Here is a 16,247-nt window from a genome sequence, read left to right as displayed (position 1 = left end):
CGTCTCCCCAAACTGTTAATCTTGGGAGATTTCCTGTCAAAAGGTGAGTCACACGCATCTCAGATTTACGATGCAACAGCACAAACAGACTTATCTTTAAAGTTGCTTTAATATCATATTAAATAGGCATACTAATGTAAATATATACTGCATTAAATATAATAAACTAGACAGCAATGTGCAGAAAAAGCAGAACTGAAGGCCAAATTAATCATCCTTTCATGTTAGTCCCAGATAGTTTGATGGACAGCAGCAACGGATTAATAGGGAGATAGACAGATAAAGTCACATTGACTGCATTTAGCCTTCAGACTTGCTTAAACACAGTGTTTGTGTGGAAAATATTGGTGCTTTGAGGTCACCGTGTGTATTTCCATGCCTACCATCTGACACCATGATTTTAATATGCAAAATATGGAAAATCATCCCTGACGAGCTCATAAAACATTGATATTTGAAATACCTTGTTTCTGACTTTTTCTTAATGACAAATACAGCCTAGCTGAAAGTATATAGTATACTTTAAGTATATAATGCTCCTTTGAACAGTTTACATATTTTATTTCAGTAAGCTAACAGAACGATTAATCATGATGACTAATTACTGGAGTTTTGTGTTTTTGAAAGGTCAGCCATGCATAAAGATTAAGATGATTAAATATTAGACATCAAACAGGCCTGTTCCCACATTAGTTAAATAACTAACTCTGCTGATAGATATGCATACTTATCCAGGGCAGAGTAAAAAAACAACTTTTATATAATTTGCCAAACCACACCTACAAGAAGTCAGGCTTCCTCAAGTCAGAGTCCTGTTAGCACATTATTTGTAAATTCAAAACTGTCTGTTAAAAAAAAAAAAGTTGAAACAACAAAGTAAATATTACATCCATTGTTGTGAGATGAAGCTGTTTGTCAACTGGGGGATGATTATGGAGGGGTCTCAAACTGTTTTGTATTTTTAAATAAATATGATACAATTATAAGTAAATAAATAGATTCACAAAGATTTATCAAATTCACACAAAAATACAATATGATCCACAAATAGGGTTATATGTTTTAAAAAATTAATATTAAATGTAATATGTTTAAAACATTTAATAAATAAACCAAATTTGCCCATTATTTATTTATTTTGTTTTTAATGTTTCAGTAACCATAAAAATTTGGTTAGCCTCATTAATTTCTCATGGCGATAAATAAACTCAAGCAAACAGAAATCACGTTATTATGAGGAGCAACCCTTACTAAAATCAGCCATGGTTTTATTATCGTAAAAGTGTAGTATCAATATTTTTGGTGCATTGATTACCATTTGTATTTTACTACAAATACCATGGTTAAACTATGGGTAGTGTAGCAAAACCATGGTTAATTGGTTAACATGGTTTAACTCCTATACGTTTTTTTGTTTTGTTTTGTTTTTGTAGTAAAACCATGGTTAATTTTGTCCTGTCCGGGCACGTTCTGTTACATTTATAAAACATTATTATCACTTTATTAGCCTATATATATATATATATAACCCCAAGTGTTTCAACAGTTTGCGTTCGGAAAAATTTCCTACTTACCCCAGCTGAACTCACTGAATAATTCTTACAATGTCTTTAAATTCGTCAAACTCTACAATCCAGAAACCCACGCGTCGCGTCATTGCGTTTCCATTGGCTACAGCTAGTAGGACGTAGGACGCATGCATGTAATATAAGGGCAGCATCCTTGCTTCATCTCACCACTTTTGTATCGCGTCTCGATGGCATAAGGATATTAAAAGTTTTAGATTTGTAAGTCTTACTGAATCTCTTCTGCAAATTATAATTTATAAAATTAGCAATATGTCTTTGCTGGTGCGGGAGCATCGGACGGTCCGCTTTGTGTTTTTGGGCGCCGCCGGGGTTGGAAAAACTGCTCTGATCACCCGTTTCTTGCAAAATCGCTTCGACTCCAAATACACACGCACGGTGGAGGAGCTTCACGCTCTTGAGTACGACACAGACGGCTCGAGTGTGCGCATTGAGATCTTGGACACGAGCGGTAGTTATTCGTTCCCAGCGATGCGCGCTTTGTGCATCCGAACCGGCGACGCGTTTGCGCTTGTGTACGCCGCGGACGAGCCAGACTCATTGGAGGAGGTGCAGAGACTCCGTGAGGAGATCCTGGAGTTGAAGGGAGAGAAGTTCACTGGAATCACGGTGATAGAGAACAAAGCGGACCTGGGCAGCCGGAGTCGCCAGGCCACTGCTGAGGTGATGCGCGCGGTGGAGGAGGACTGGGGCGCCGGCTTTGTGGAGACGTCCGCACGCACCGGGGAGAACGTCACCGGTGTGTTTCGGGACTTGCTTCAACAGATGAAGTTACCGAGCCGCGTGAGCCCGGCACTGCGCAGACGGACGCAGACAATGAGCAGAGAACATACAGAGACGCGGAAAAAGCCTCCAATGAAGAAGAACAACAGCTGTATCTTGTCTTAATGCACTTTCACCTGATGTTATAATAGTTGTGCATCATACTGATGCTTAAGTGGTCTGGATCGATAGACTCCACATAAATGTTGGACAGTTTAAGTCTGATGCTTTATCATAATCATGTAATCTCTCTAAATGAGATTTTATGAGTAAATAAATATAAATAATGTTCTAATCAATATATGTTCTCTGTGCATATTCTTTACCTTGTTTCATAAAAGGTAATATCAAATGTGACCCACTTGGGCTAAAGTCACCTATACAGAATAAAACAGACATGTTTTCTTAGTTCAACCAAGAGTAATAATTCAGTAATTTGATTACTTTATCTGTCATGTACACTCTAAAAAACGCTGGGTTGTTTTTTCAACCCAACTGCTGGGTTGATGCCGTTGGATAGGACTTTGGGATGTTTTAACCCAAGTTTGGGTTGAAAATAACTCTTTTTTTTTTAACCCAGCGGGGTGGGTTGAGGACGCGGACGTGAAGGAGAGCACGCACGTCACGTCAAAATCGTACGTCTCCAGTGCGAGCAGCCGCCATTTTCTCAGCGTGATAGAAGCGAGAAGCGAGTGAAAGACAATGGTAAGTAACGTTAAATATTCAAAATGTAAAGTTATCTTTTATTGTTTACCCGGTTGTATGAAAGGCGGAAGGTTTTATGAAAGGCGGAAACAAAGGAGCTTAACGTTATATATATATAAAAAAACGGACGCGGTTTTCGCCTCGGACACGGAGGTCTTAACTGCCTCATGTAACGTTATTGAACGGAGGATGTACTTTTAATATAACGTCTGTGAATGTATTTTGTCATATTTACATAAGATTTTACATTATCTGTTCTCTTTGAGGCGTTAACAGACGGTTATGGTCACGGTTACGCTCATGTGAATTTGTCTTTTTTTTTCGCGGTTAAACTGAATGTATGTTTGTCTCCTAAAGGAAACGGCATTGTGTAGTAAAGACTAGCATAATTATTTTGAGGCTGTTGAAGTGTAACTGTTAAAAGTATGTTTTACATGTAATATTTCAGACTTGTCCAGCTCCTGTCTTCATTGTCCTCGCGCTGAGAGTTAAAGACACAGAAGCTGTTTGTGTGAGGAGTCACAGACCTGTGTGAGGATGAGGAGGAGGTGTTCTTCTGAAGAGAGGGACAGACGGTTTAAGGAGAGTAAACTTCAGAATAACATCAAGTTATCTTTATTTTTACTAAACCTAAAATAATGTGTGGTTTTTTTAGATGTTGCAATCCAGAGACAAGATAACTTCATTCTTTTGAGACTGATGTAAGTTAAATTATTATTACTTTTTTTTTTTTAGAAAATTAATGTTTCTGTTGTGTCCTGCCTGTTAACTTCACATTTTGATGCAAAAACAATGTGATTTTATATATGTATGTATGTATATGTTAATATTTTATTGAAACCATTGATGCCCCTCTTTGCAGAACTCAAACTAACTGGAGTTAAGGACACAGAAGTCTGCTTGTGTGAGGAGGTGGTTTTCTCAGCTTCTTCTGAAGAGAGGGAAATATCGTTTAAGGCAAGTAAACTTCATATTTCATGTTATCAGTTGTTGTTTTTTTACTAAGAGTAAAATAATGTTTGTTTTTTGTTTTTGTAGATGTTAAAAGCAAGAGGCATGGGAGAGCATCATTCCTTTGAGATTTTATGTAAGTTATTTTTAGAAAATAAATTTTTCTGTCGTCTCCTGCCAGTTTACTTCACATTTTGATGCAACAACAGTGTGATTACGTGCTCATTTCATTAAGACCATTGATGTCTGTGTTTTTTATTGCAGAACTCAAACCAACTTTGGAGTTGTCTGATTTGGAGAGTCATTATTCTTGGTCTTCGCTCTTAGAGGTAAAGTTCACACAAAAAAATCATTTACTTGCCCTCAAGTCATTCCAAACCTATAAGACTTTTGTCTGTCTTTACAACATAAATTAATATATTTTTAGTTTTCTCATAATATTTGTTAATCCATTTATAGTTTAGATAATCAGTATTTTCAAGCTTCATAAATATAGAGTTATTGTAGAAGTAAATTCTGATATTTATATATGAATACATCTTAAATTATATGATAGCAAACATGTATGTTCAAAATAAAATACTGGTCTCCCAGACCAGTAATGGAGGACACAAAAAGAGAATATTAAATATATTCATACGTTTTCCAAAAAATTAGCAGATTTTGTATGAGTCTGGAAAAACATGAGGAGAGTAAATTATGAACATTTTAATTATTTGGTGAACTAACGGTTTGAAGAGCAGCCCTCCATGTACATGAATATTGTTAGGTATGTGAATGTCATGTCTGTTTTAATGTTTCAGTAAAGAAGCTTTCTGAAAGCGATATTTATTCAAACAATATCACCTGCCCTCACACTAGCGCTGTGGTGGACTGAGACATTAATCAACTGCACAAAGTGTTGAAACTTTAAAACCGATTATTTACCTATCCTTACGGATGTGAATACACCTACCTGAAAATGGATAGTTTAATTAAATGTTTAATTTTTTCAAATGTGTTTCTCTTAGGCCACTGATGAAGAGCAGGCGGTGACTGGGATGAATGCTGGTCAGAGAGGAGAATCTTCTTTCCCCTAAACTGATGCAGCGGTGGTTTTAAAGGAGGACGCTGCCCTGGATGATGTAGAAGATGTCACATGCTGTGCTGATGGGGTTTCTTCATGATTACATCAGTTATGCTAAAGAGATCATGAAAATTGACCGTGATGCATGATCTATATTCATGGACTATGAAACAAACTGTAAGTGTATAATTTGTTAAAAAAAAAAAGTTAAATGCTTTTTCTGTGTTGTTTAGTTTACACTCTGTCATTTATACACCTGCTCACATTCTTACACACACACACACACACACACACACACACACACACACACACACACACATGCATCTGTTAAATGTTATAATATCAAAGTTAATGTGATTTATTTGTGTACTGTCATGCCAGAATAGTTGGAAAAAAACCTAACTAATTGTAAATTTATTGTATGTGTTTTCGTATATTTTTATACAATATATACAATTGAACAAAGTCCAATTTGATCTTAAGTTATATTCATTAAATGTTCAATGCTTTGTTTATGAACTCTGTAGCTGTTAATGCCATCCTTTTCTGCATTTCTTCTAACATGTTACTTTTTGACTTTTCTCTTGTTTTTAATAAATATTTTCCTTTTGGTAATTATTATTTGTGTGTAAAAGTGATATTTAAAATGAATAACATTTGTATGTTTAATGCCTAGCTCAATTTGGGTTAATTTTAACGTAGAAATGCATTGTTTCCCCACATGGCTGCACTCTGCGAGTTTATTTTCTTCCAGCAGGAGGCGCTAAGAGCGGGAGAGGTAGGTTTCTCCGGTAACGGCTGCAGAGCGGTACTGAGCTCACAAACGCTGCCTTATCAAGCACATGCGAAATGATATCGAACATTTTCTAAATACAGTAGTTTTCCTTCTGAAATACAGTGATAAAAAAACACCCGCTCTGTTTTTTTTAAACCCTGCAATATAGTCATTTTAAACCATAAAAAAGGCAACCCAGCAGGCTGGGTTAAATATGATAACCCAACTGGTTGGGTTAAAACAACCCAGCGCTGGGTTCGTCCCTTTTTGACCCAGCGCTGGGTTGTCAAAATAACCCAAATTGGGTTGTTTTCAACCCAGCAGTTTTTAGAGTGTAGTGTCTTGGTCAGATCAATGGCAGAATATATTAGTACGTTTTTTTTCTATCCTGCTGCTCTGATCCCAACACACAGAAAATAACACTTTGCATTTAAGACTGGATATAGATATGCTGAATGACCAGACCTTTTCTCAGGAAATAATGTCAGCTCTGCACCTTCCAGATGGCCTTTTGTTATATATATCAGTCTGTGCATGACTCAACAACATGTCACACCCTTTCTTTGCTGATAATAAAAACTGCAAATAATATCATGTTCTTAAATGAATGGTTCATGAAATAAAATTTGCTACACACCCACAGGCCATCCAAGATGTAGATTAGATTGTTTCTTCATTAGAACAGATTTGAAAAAATGTAGCATTACATCACTTGGATAAATGGATCCTCTGCAGTGAATGGTTGACGTTAGAATTAGAGTCCAAACAGCTGATAAAAACATCACACTAATCCACACCTAATCCACACCACTCCAGTCCATCAGTTAACATTTTGTGAATTGAAGAGCTGTGTGGTAGTATAAGTTGTTAACTTTAAAGGTGCTGTAGGGAACTTTTGTAAAAAAATATTTTTTACATATTTATTAAACCTGTCATTATGTCCTGACAGTAGAATATGAGACAGATAATCTGTGAAAAAAATCAAGCTCCTCTGGCTCCTCCCAGTGGTCCTATTGCCATTTGCAGAAAGTCATGCGCTCCCGGTAAAAAACAACCAAGCAGAGCTGCGGTCCGTAACTTTGTTTGTGTTCAAAATGTAGAAAAATGAACATAATAAGCGAGTACACCATGAATCCATTTTCCAAACCGTGTTTTTAGCTTGTCCTGAATCACTAGGGTACACCTATAATAAGTGTTTATATTCGGATTTGCTTCGGGGGTACCGCGGCGGAGTAACCCAGTACCTTTGTGATTCTTCATAGACATAAACAGAGAGAAGTAGTTCCGGCTACGATGTTCTTCCGCAAGACGCAAGCAGTTCTGTTTATTAACCGCTAGAGCGTCAAAAGTTCCCTACTGCAGCTTTAAGTTGTTGCTTTTGGCCAAAACACGAGTCCATAATTTACAAACAAAATTGTACTGTACAAGTTGTGAGTAAAAAAGGAATGGAATAATTTACAAATCTCATAAACTTTATTCACAATAGAATATAGATAACATATCAAATGTTGAAAGTGAGACATTTTGAAATGTCATGCCAAATAAATCCAAATATTTTGGATTTCATGAGAGCTACACATTCAAAAAAAAGTTGGGACAGGTATAATAGGCCAGAAAAGTTAATTTTACATATAAGGAACAGCTGAAGGACCAATTTGCAACATATTAGGTCAATTGGCAACATAATTGGGTATAAAAAGAGCCTCTCAGAGTGGCAGTGTTTCTCAGAAGTCAAGATGGGCAGAGGATCACCAATTCCCCCAATTCTGCGGCGAAAAATAGTGGAGCAATATCACAAAGGAGTTTCTCAGAGAAAAATTGCAAAAAGTTTGAAGTTATCATCATCTACAGTGCATAATATCATCCAAAGATTCACAGAATCTGGAAAAATCTCTGTGCATCAGGGTCAAGACCAGAAAAGCATACTGGATGCCCGTGATCTTTGGGCCCTTAGACTGCACTGCATCACATACAGGAATGCTACTGTAATGGAAATCACAACATGGGCTCATGAATACTTCCAGACAACATTGTCGGTTGCCGGCTAAATCTCTATAGGTCAAAAAAGAAGCCATATCTAAACACGATCCAGAAAGCGCAGGTGTTTTCTCAGGGCCAGGGCTCATTTGAAATGGACTGTGGCAAACGGATTAACTTGGTAATAAGGAACACACAGCTTTTCATTTCACAAGACATTGAACTGGAGTTGTGTGAATTACTGTGATGTTTTATAAGCTGTTTGAATTCTGATTCTGACGGCACCCATCCAATGCAGAGATGACCGAAAAACAAACTTATCTGGGTGAACTATTCCTTCAGTGCTTCAAAAACTGAAATGTGAAATAAATGTTAGGTAAAAATTGTTTTGCCTGAATGCACTTTAAGTCGCATCCGCTGAATGCATAAATTTAATTTTATTTAAAAAGAAGAAAAAGTGAATCAATGCATTATAATAGCCAATTGTGTAACCAATGAATTCATTAGTTGTGGCATATCAACTTTTTTGTTCCAGAACTATCCAAAGCAGATTATGAATAAAAGCTCATCTTCCATCTGAACACATTGCTGCTCTCCTTGCTTCATTTCTTTGTCACCTCTTAAAATATATAATATTATATTTATTTATAAACAGGCCAGTGGACAAAATAATAGCTATATATGTACAAGTAAAAATAATATTTACAGCCACATCTACAATAATGACTGACTAAACACAAAAGTAAAATCCAATGGTAGCAAAATTAAACAAATGTAAAAATAAATGGTATAAACATTTAATCACTAAATAAATACAGCATGTATGCCAGTAATAATGTTAGTCCCAGCAGTTGCTGACCATGTGACTTTTTGTAGGTTGATGTATTTTGGAACTGTTTAATATAGCCTATGTGTAATTTATTCAGCTTTCAAGGAGGCTGACATGTTTTATGCAAACATGAAGTACTTCCTTGCATCCATGCAACCCACCTTTTTATATATGCTAAAATTATCTAACTGCCATGACAACCTTTTATAGTGACAATTGTAGTGTTTTAATCAGGAAACAGTGGGTGGGTGCATGCATGCATTTGTGAATGGACTAGTCAAGAGAAAATCGTGAGCAGGAGAGTGAGAAAGACACTCATGAAAAACAGTAAACAACCTTATTAGGAAACACTTCACAGTATTCACACAGACACAGAAATGCTCTCAAAAAACACCCACACAGATAATTTAAGTCATGTCTTCTCTTTAATGGTTTGATTATATGAAGAAAAAAACATTTGCATAATTTATTTTTTCATTTCAATTTATTTAGAAGATCGTTATTAATTTTAAGTCTGTTAGAAATAGTTAAATATCATGAATAGAATATTGAATAAGACACTAAAATAAATACTAAGAATGGTATATATATATATATATATATATATATATATATATATATATATATATCATTGTTTGTTACTGCTTCCTGACCTTGTAACACTGTTTTGGTTTTGTATCACAAGGGCAAACTTTGTGTTTATCTTGCTTTCTCTCCTCTACTCACACCCACACTTGTACAAACATAAAAACGTGTGTAATGATAGGTAACTTGGTATTTTTCCCCTCCGCAAGCTAAAACGTGCCCTCATTTGACCATTTGCACACACATAAATACCCAAAGATACACAAAGTGTTAAAAGCACGTGATAAATGGTTAGATTAAAAACTAGAGCAAAATTATTTACTTTTCGAGGTTAGATACTAAACAGACTTTAAGCACACGTGCTTGAATGAATGTGTTTACAAACCCAAGAGGGCACATGCGGCATAATTAAACAAACCGAACAATGTACAAAATCAAAGGATTAGCTGTATATGACATGAGAAAATAAAATATAGCAATTTATCTTCAGGTGATTTTTATTTATTTCGTTATTTATTATTATTACTAAATGTGGTTGTTTAAATTATAATATAAATAATTTACATTTAATTAAATACATTAAATTAAATGATAACAAGTTAGTGGACTTTGAATATTATTTATACCCCATAGAGACTCAATAAACCCCATAGAGATTCAACGTATAATCCATGTTATAAATCATAAAATTAAATCCATACGAAAACTATTTAACGGTGTGTAAAGTTTCCCCAAAGTTAAACATCCAAAGAACACAAGTAAAGTTTTTCCGAACGCGCACGCCGAGTCCCATGATGCTTCGCTGTGTTTGGTCAGAATTTAAATCGCAGCAGCCAATCAGAGGCGGCGATAACGAATCGAGCACAATTCAAAAAGTAGCAGTGACTCACTGCATTCCCATCTGAGCAGCGGGCCGACGCACAGACTTTATGCCCGTTTAATTTCATTCTTATCAGCGAAATCCTACTGATGCGTGATTCAGTGCGGCAAATATACATCTTTTAGATAATACAGCGTGTATATTGTAGGTTTTCAAATTGTTGGGGTTATTATTTGAATGTAATTCGCAGCGGATGTGGATGACTGGTGAATTGCATGCGTGCTTTTCGGGATAAAGAAGAAAGGAGCAAGGAACTTCGACTCAGTTATTTATTTTTCAGGACTTTAGGTTTCCTTATTCGACTTGAATCGTCTCGTAAAGCGTGCAACGATGAGCGCTGCAATCGCAAAGACGGCGAAGCCATCGGGTCACGTCGACCCCAAATCTGCTCCTTTGAAAGAGATTCCTGACATTCTGGTGGATCCCAGAACCATGAAGAGATACATGCGAGGTCGCTTTCTGGGAAAGGGAGGATTTGCGAAATGCTACGAAATCACAGATATGGACACAAAGGAGGTTTTCGCAGGGAAAGTGGTGCCTAAGTCAATGCTACTGAAGCCGCACCAGAAAGAGAAAATGAGCACAGAAATCGCCATTCACAAGAGTCTCGATAACTCACACGTCGTGGGATTTCACGGCTTTTTTGAGGATGATGACTTTGTGTACGTGGTGCTGGAAATCTGCCGGAGACGGGTAAGATCAGGGAAACCGATTTGAAAACAGACCGTCAACGGTCGGTATTCCTGTCATGGCTGATAGTAGATTACAGCGCTTCAAACTTAACTCGTTAAAATAACCACATTCTGCTAAGAGTAACCGGTAATTACTGTGTTCTTTCAAAACGTAACGTTAAATGTTTTGTAAACGTTATATCTAAACTTAAACTTCTTCAACTTTCTCCCTTACGCCGCTGGTGGATTTTAAACTGGAGGATGTGACGTCAGTTGATTTTGTGTTTCTCGGAGACATCGTTGTTTAAAACGAACTGTGTCAGAAATGAAAACGATCAATAATACACACATCTTATTGTTTTCACTTCTACTAATGCCAATTCTACCAGATTTTATAATTAATTTACAAATAATTTATTATACCTTTTTTTTTGTTTTTATAACTTTTCTTTCTTTCAGATTCTGTAAATTCAAATAATCCTCAAATCCCACCATATTTATTTTCTTTCCCCCCCCCCCCCAAGAAGTCTGAAATAAGAAATTGTTTATCCTGAAGGTTTTTGGCAAATTATTTTATTCCTTTGTCCTTTATGTGATGGAACTGGAGTTAAAGAAGTTTGTTTGAAGTTCCCGTCCGCTCCATACTTTTGTGCTTTATTTTTTCTTTCTTTCCATATAGTCTCTCCTTGAATTGCACAAGCGGAGGAAGGCAGTGACGGAGCCTGAGGCCAGATACTTCATGCGCCAGACTATCCAGGGTTGTCAGTACTTGCACAACAATCGGGTCATCCACCGTGATCTCAAGCTTGGAAATCTATTCCTCAATGATGACATGGATGTGAAAATTGGTGAGGAAAAAAATAATTGTTGTTGCATTACTTTTTTTTTCTTTTTTTAACCCCTGACCTTTTTTATTTTTTATTTTATTTTATTATTTTTTTAAATCAAGACTATGTACCATTTCTCCTTTTTTAGGTGACTTTGGTTTGGCCACTAAGATCGAGTTTGATGGAGAGAGAAAGAAGACCCTGTGTGGCACGCCGAACTATATAGCCCCAGAGGTGCTCTGCAAGAAAGGCCACAGCTTCGAAGTAGACGTATGGTCACTGGGATGCATTCTGTAAGTCCAGTGTTAAACCAAACAACCATAGAAGCATTTGATGTAGATTTTCATAAAACATGATCTCTAATGAAATTCTGTCCTTGCATAAGGATTAATTTTTTTTAACTGTGCATGTGCGATTGCTGATGGAGATGTAATATGTCCATTAGATATACACTGTTGGTTGGCAAGCCACCATTTGAGACGTCCTGTCTGAAGGAGACCTACATCAGAATCAAGAAGAATGAGTACGCTGTTCCTAGAGTATGTATCTTTGCATCAGGACTTCACCTGTTGTACTTGGATGCTGGCATGAAATGAAAATCCTTTTGTGCCCATTGTGAACGGTTTCTTTTTTTTTTCATAAAAAAAAAAGTTTAAAAAAAGTAAAGCTTCTAATGTTTAATCATTTAATTGTGGTTAATTCAATTTAGGTAGGCAACTTGCTAGATTTTGTACTTTCTATTGTTAAATGTTTAAAGTAATTATAAATTGAATCTTGCCAGATTGTTGGCTTATTGCAACATGTTTTTTTTTATTTTTTTTATTGTTTAGCACATTAATCCAGTTGCTGCTGCTCTGATTCGTCGGATGCTGCACGCTGACCCGATGCTCAGACCTTCAGTGTCCGAGCTGCTCACTGATGAGTTTTTCACCTCTGGTTATGCGCCTCTGCGGCTGCCCACTTCCTGTCTCACTGTACCTCCCAGGTTCTCCATCGCCCCCTCCAGCCTGGATCCCGCCCTCCTTCGCAAACCCCTCTCGTCACTTAATAAAGGTATGTGTATAGAAAAATCTATTTTTAAAACTCTTATCTTGTAATTTGGCTCAGCTGTGTTTGAGTTCAACACCGTGTCCCTCCACTGAAAATCTTGTCATTCAGAAATATTTCAAACTTTCAAGTTGCCTGTAATCTATCTTCTGTGTGCAAAGGAACCGATAGTCCTATTGAGAAAATGGGGAAAATGGAGCAGCCACAAAGTGAAGATCTTCAGCAAAGGTCAGTTTTATCTATGTAGATACCTGCCGCTGTTTTTAGATATAGAAATATATAGATATAGATGGTTTGGTACATGCATTTGGAAAATAGTATCAAAACCAGGATTTTAATATAATTGTAAAAACTGACTTGCATCCATTTGTATTTAATGGTCTTATCTGTTGTTCTGTACAGGGATGGAGTTGAACAACCTGACACTCATCTAAGTGACATGCTGCAGCAGCTGGCCAGCCTCAACACGGCCAGGCCATCTGAGAGAGACTTTATTAGACAAGGTAACCACATGGATTTTCTGCATCGTGCCAGTGAAGGGTTGAACTTGTGGCTGTATTTGAATGGAAATGAGAGCAGGAGCTACTGTAACAGCAAGAATCTATAAAACTGTACTTTGTGCATTTGAACATAAACACCAGTCAGCACATATTTTTGTGGCTTTGTTCAAACTATTGATGAGCACAATGCAATGAAATTTTTTTTCTTCCTATATAGAGGAAGCAGAGGACCCTGCATGTATACCTATCTTCTGGATTAGTAAATGGGTCGACTACTCTGACAAATATGGCCTTGGTAAGACCCCCCCCACATACACACGCAAACTGTATAATTAGCATTTTTCTCTGATGCATCTGTTTTGTGCACATAATGTGGATGATCTACAAAAGGCAAACTTGTAAGCAATGTGAACTCTCTTCACTTTATAAAAAAATAAAGTTACTCATTGCTGAAGAACTTTACAGTAACTGGTAAAATTTATTGTCTGAGATCACATTTCAATTGCCCTAATTAGTGAAACCTTTATTTTAGGTTTTTGGCTAAATTTGTAGAGATAACTACTGCTAGCTGCAGTTTAGTTTAAAGGAATGTGCAAAGTCTTAATATGCGCACGCCGCACAATATTCATTTGAGGTGGGTTTCTACATTTGGTAAGAAAACATGCATAAACTGTGATAACCAATTATGTGCGCACATGTCATTTGTAGCTTTGGGTGATGAATGATGCTACTTGCATGCTTTCCAAAAATATTGTCCATATTTGTACTTTTGCATTTATTATTCATTTGTATAATGTTCTTTTCCCCTTCATAGGTTACCAGCTGTGTGATAACAGCGTAGGCGTTCTGTTCAATGATTCCACCCGTTTGATCATGTACACTGACGGTGACAGTTTGCAGTACATCGACCGCAACTCTGCAGAATCCTACCTCAGTGTTCGCTCCTACCCTTCTGCACTCTCCAAAAAGGTCTGTGTGCACTGGAAATATAACACCGCGAATGACTTCCATAATTCTCTGTTTCAGGTTTGCTTATAAAATAAAAATCTTTTTCTGGTGTAGATTACGCTCCTCAAGTACTTCAGGAATTACATGAGCGAGCACTTGCTGAAGGCCGGGGCAAACATAACGCCACGTGATGGGGATGAACTGATCCGGTTGCCTTACCTCCGCCATTGGTTCCGCACAAAGAGCGCCATAGTGCTACACCTGAGCAATGGAACCGTGCAGATCAACTTCTTCCAGGTCAGAACCTACCATGTTTGAAATGGGTCTAGTACTTGTGATGTCAAACAAAATACAGAGGTATCCGAACTCATCATTTTCTCTTTGTGTTCTACAGGACCACACTAAGCTTATTTTGTGTCCCTTGATGGGTGCAGTGACGTACATCAATGAGAAGCGGGAGTTCTACACCTATAAGATGAGTTTAATTGAGGAGTTTGGGTGCTGTAAAGAGTTGGCCAGCCGTTTGCGCTATGCTCGTAACATGGTAGAAAAGCTCATGGCCTGCAAAAGCACCGCTACATCAGCCCGTTAATCCACTGACATCACAATATGTATAGCTTTATGAGATCAAACTTGTCAGTTTTTTGGGCTCTACACCAGGACTTCCTCCTGCGGATCTGTTGTTTACTCCTATACTATCACTTGTTTTTCTGGGTTGGGGAGTTTATGACCATGCCAGCTCGCTGTATCATGTGAATGCTCTTGTACATGTTTTAATATTTTAGAACTTGTCTGTTTACCTTTTGACTGTTCTTTGTATAAAAGCTTTCGGACGTTAATCTTTTAATGTGTAAGAGAATATTTGAAATGAGTTGGTTTTCCAAAATAAAGATCTTTTTAGAGACATTTTGATTGTTAGATACTGTTAATGATATACATGTTTATAACTGAGTTTAATTAAAATGTAAGTGTCCTGAAAATAAGTCTTTAGTGTTTTTAAATCAAACATGAAACCTTGCTATCTATCAATCCTTTATTTCAATATTCTACTTGTTTCATGTTGAGTTGCTGTAACTTAATATGCTACTTTATACTGTTAGGGCTTAGTAATTATAAAAATAAAAAAAATCCATATAGCAGTATATAAACAAACTTTATAAAATTATGAAAGATTTTGATTTCAAATAAATGTTGCTCTTTGGAAATTCATAGAATATCCTTGAGGAAAAAAAATAAGATGTAAGATGTAAAACAGTTTTCCATGTTTATACATTTCTTGATCAGCATATCTTAATGATTTCTTAAGGATTATGTGACACTGGTGTAATGATGCTGAAAATTCAATTCAGCTTTGCATCACAGGAATAAATTGTTTTAAAATCTATAAAAATATATGAAAATATGAGGTTTTAAATCTATGAAATATAGCCTTGCATGTTCTCAATAACCTGAAGCATATGTTACATTATTGTATTAGTGATCCTGTGTCTCAGTGTTAGAGCATTGCATTAAAAGTGCAAAAGGTTGTGGGTTTGATTCCCAGGGAACAGACGTTAGGTTAAAAGTGTTAGCCTGAATGCACTGTAAGTTGCTTTGGATAAAAGCGTCTGCTAAATGCAAACATTTATTTTTTACGGCAGCATGTGCAAATAAGACAATGTTTGGGGGAAACCATGAGGAAGATTGAAGGTACTTACTTCTCTACATCTTAATGAAGTAACTCTATGTCCTCTTTGGTAGTGTTTATTTACATTGCCACTGCACATGAACAAATCTTTTTTTAATGTTTTTGAGCTTGCCATTTGCATCTGTCACCAAGACCACTTATATTAAGAATAAAGATGGCCATTACAAAGCTGACAAATGATTTAAACATTAAGCACATTTACACAATAACAGCTTACCACAACATAATGGATTGAATTCAACAGCTGAGAAAATGTAGAGCAATGCAATCAAATGCTTAAAGGTACAGTTTATTTAAGATTATATCACTCCATAATGTTTTGCAGGGCAGTTAGTTTCATTTTTAGGTTTCAAACATTTTTCATGTAGTTGACTATAAGTCTGTTGTAGATGCTGTAATAAAATGGCACAAAAAAGTATAGCACTACCACATTTTTGTACAACGGTAATAC

The 16,247-nt window shown here is 36.5% G+C and overlaps 2 protein-coding genes across 2 annotated transcripts; both read left to right on the top strand.

Moving 5' to 3' along the window:
* The first annotated feature begins 1,699 nt into the window (after nucleotides 1–1,699).
* Nucleotides 1,700–2,647, top strand: rasd3 (RASD family member 3). Its single transcript, XM_026204975.1, has one exon. It carries the CDS (start codon nucleotides 1,839–1,841, stop codon nucleotides 2,472–2,474), a length of 636 nt encoding a protein of 211 aa, XP_026060760.1. The 5' UTR covers nucleotides 1,700–1,838; the 3' UTR covers nucleotides 2,475–2,647.
* A 7,456-nt stretch (nucleotides 2,648–10,103) lies between these two features.
* On the top strand, nucleotides 10,104–15,016 carry plk1 (polo-like kinase 1 (Drosophila)). The gene is made up of 11 exons (XM_026204603.1): nucleotides 10,104–10,809; nucleotides 11,467–11,635; nucleotides 11,763–11,907; nucleotides 12,060–12,153; nucleotides 12,445–12,667; nucleotides 12,823–12,889; nucleotides 13,064–13,164; nucleotides 13,379–13,456; nucleotides 13,976–14,130; nucleotides 14,224–14,406; nucleotides 14,504–15,016. Exons 1-11 carry the CDS (start codon nucleotides 10,447–10,449, stop codon nucleotides 14,699–14,701), a joined length of 1,776 nt encoding a protein of 591 aa, XP_026060388.1. The 5' UTR covers nucleotides 10,104–10,446; the 3' UTR covers nucleotides 14,702–15,016.
* Nucleotides 15,017–16,247: the final 1,231 nt, after the last annotated feature.

The sequence above is a fragment of the Carassius auratus genome, chromosome 26, assembly GCF_003368295.1.
Source record: "Carassius auratus strain Wakin chromosome 26, ASM336829v1, whole genome shotgun sequence".
NCBI classification, from domain to species: domain Eukaryota; kingdom Metazoa; phylum Chordata; class Actinopteri; order Cypriniformes; family Cyprinidae; genus Carassius; species Carassius auratus.
This window is presented reverse-complemented; position numbering and strand designations above follow the sequence as displayed.

Coding starts and splice junctions, on each gene's coding strand:
- rasd3 (XM_026204975.1), top strand. CDS start 1,839: ATGTCTTTGCTGGTGCGGGAGCATCGGACGGTCCGCTTTGTGTTTTTG.
- plk1 (XM_026204603.1), top strand. CDS start 10,447: ATGAGCGCTGCAATCGCAAAGACGGCGAAGCCATCGGGTCACGTCGAC. Junction 11,636..11,762: donor TGACATGGATGTGAAAATTG/GTGAGGAAAAAA, acceptor CTCCTTTTTTAG/GTGACTTTGGTTTGGCCACT. Junction 12,668..12,822: donor CCTCTCGTCACTTAATAAAG/GTATGTGTATAG, acceptor CTGTGTGCAAAG/GAACCGATAGTCCTATTGAG.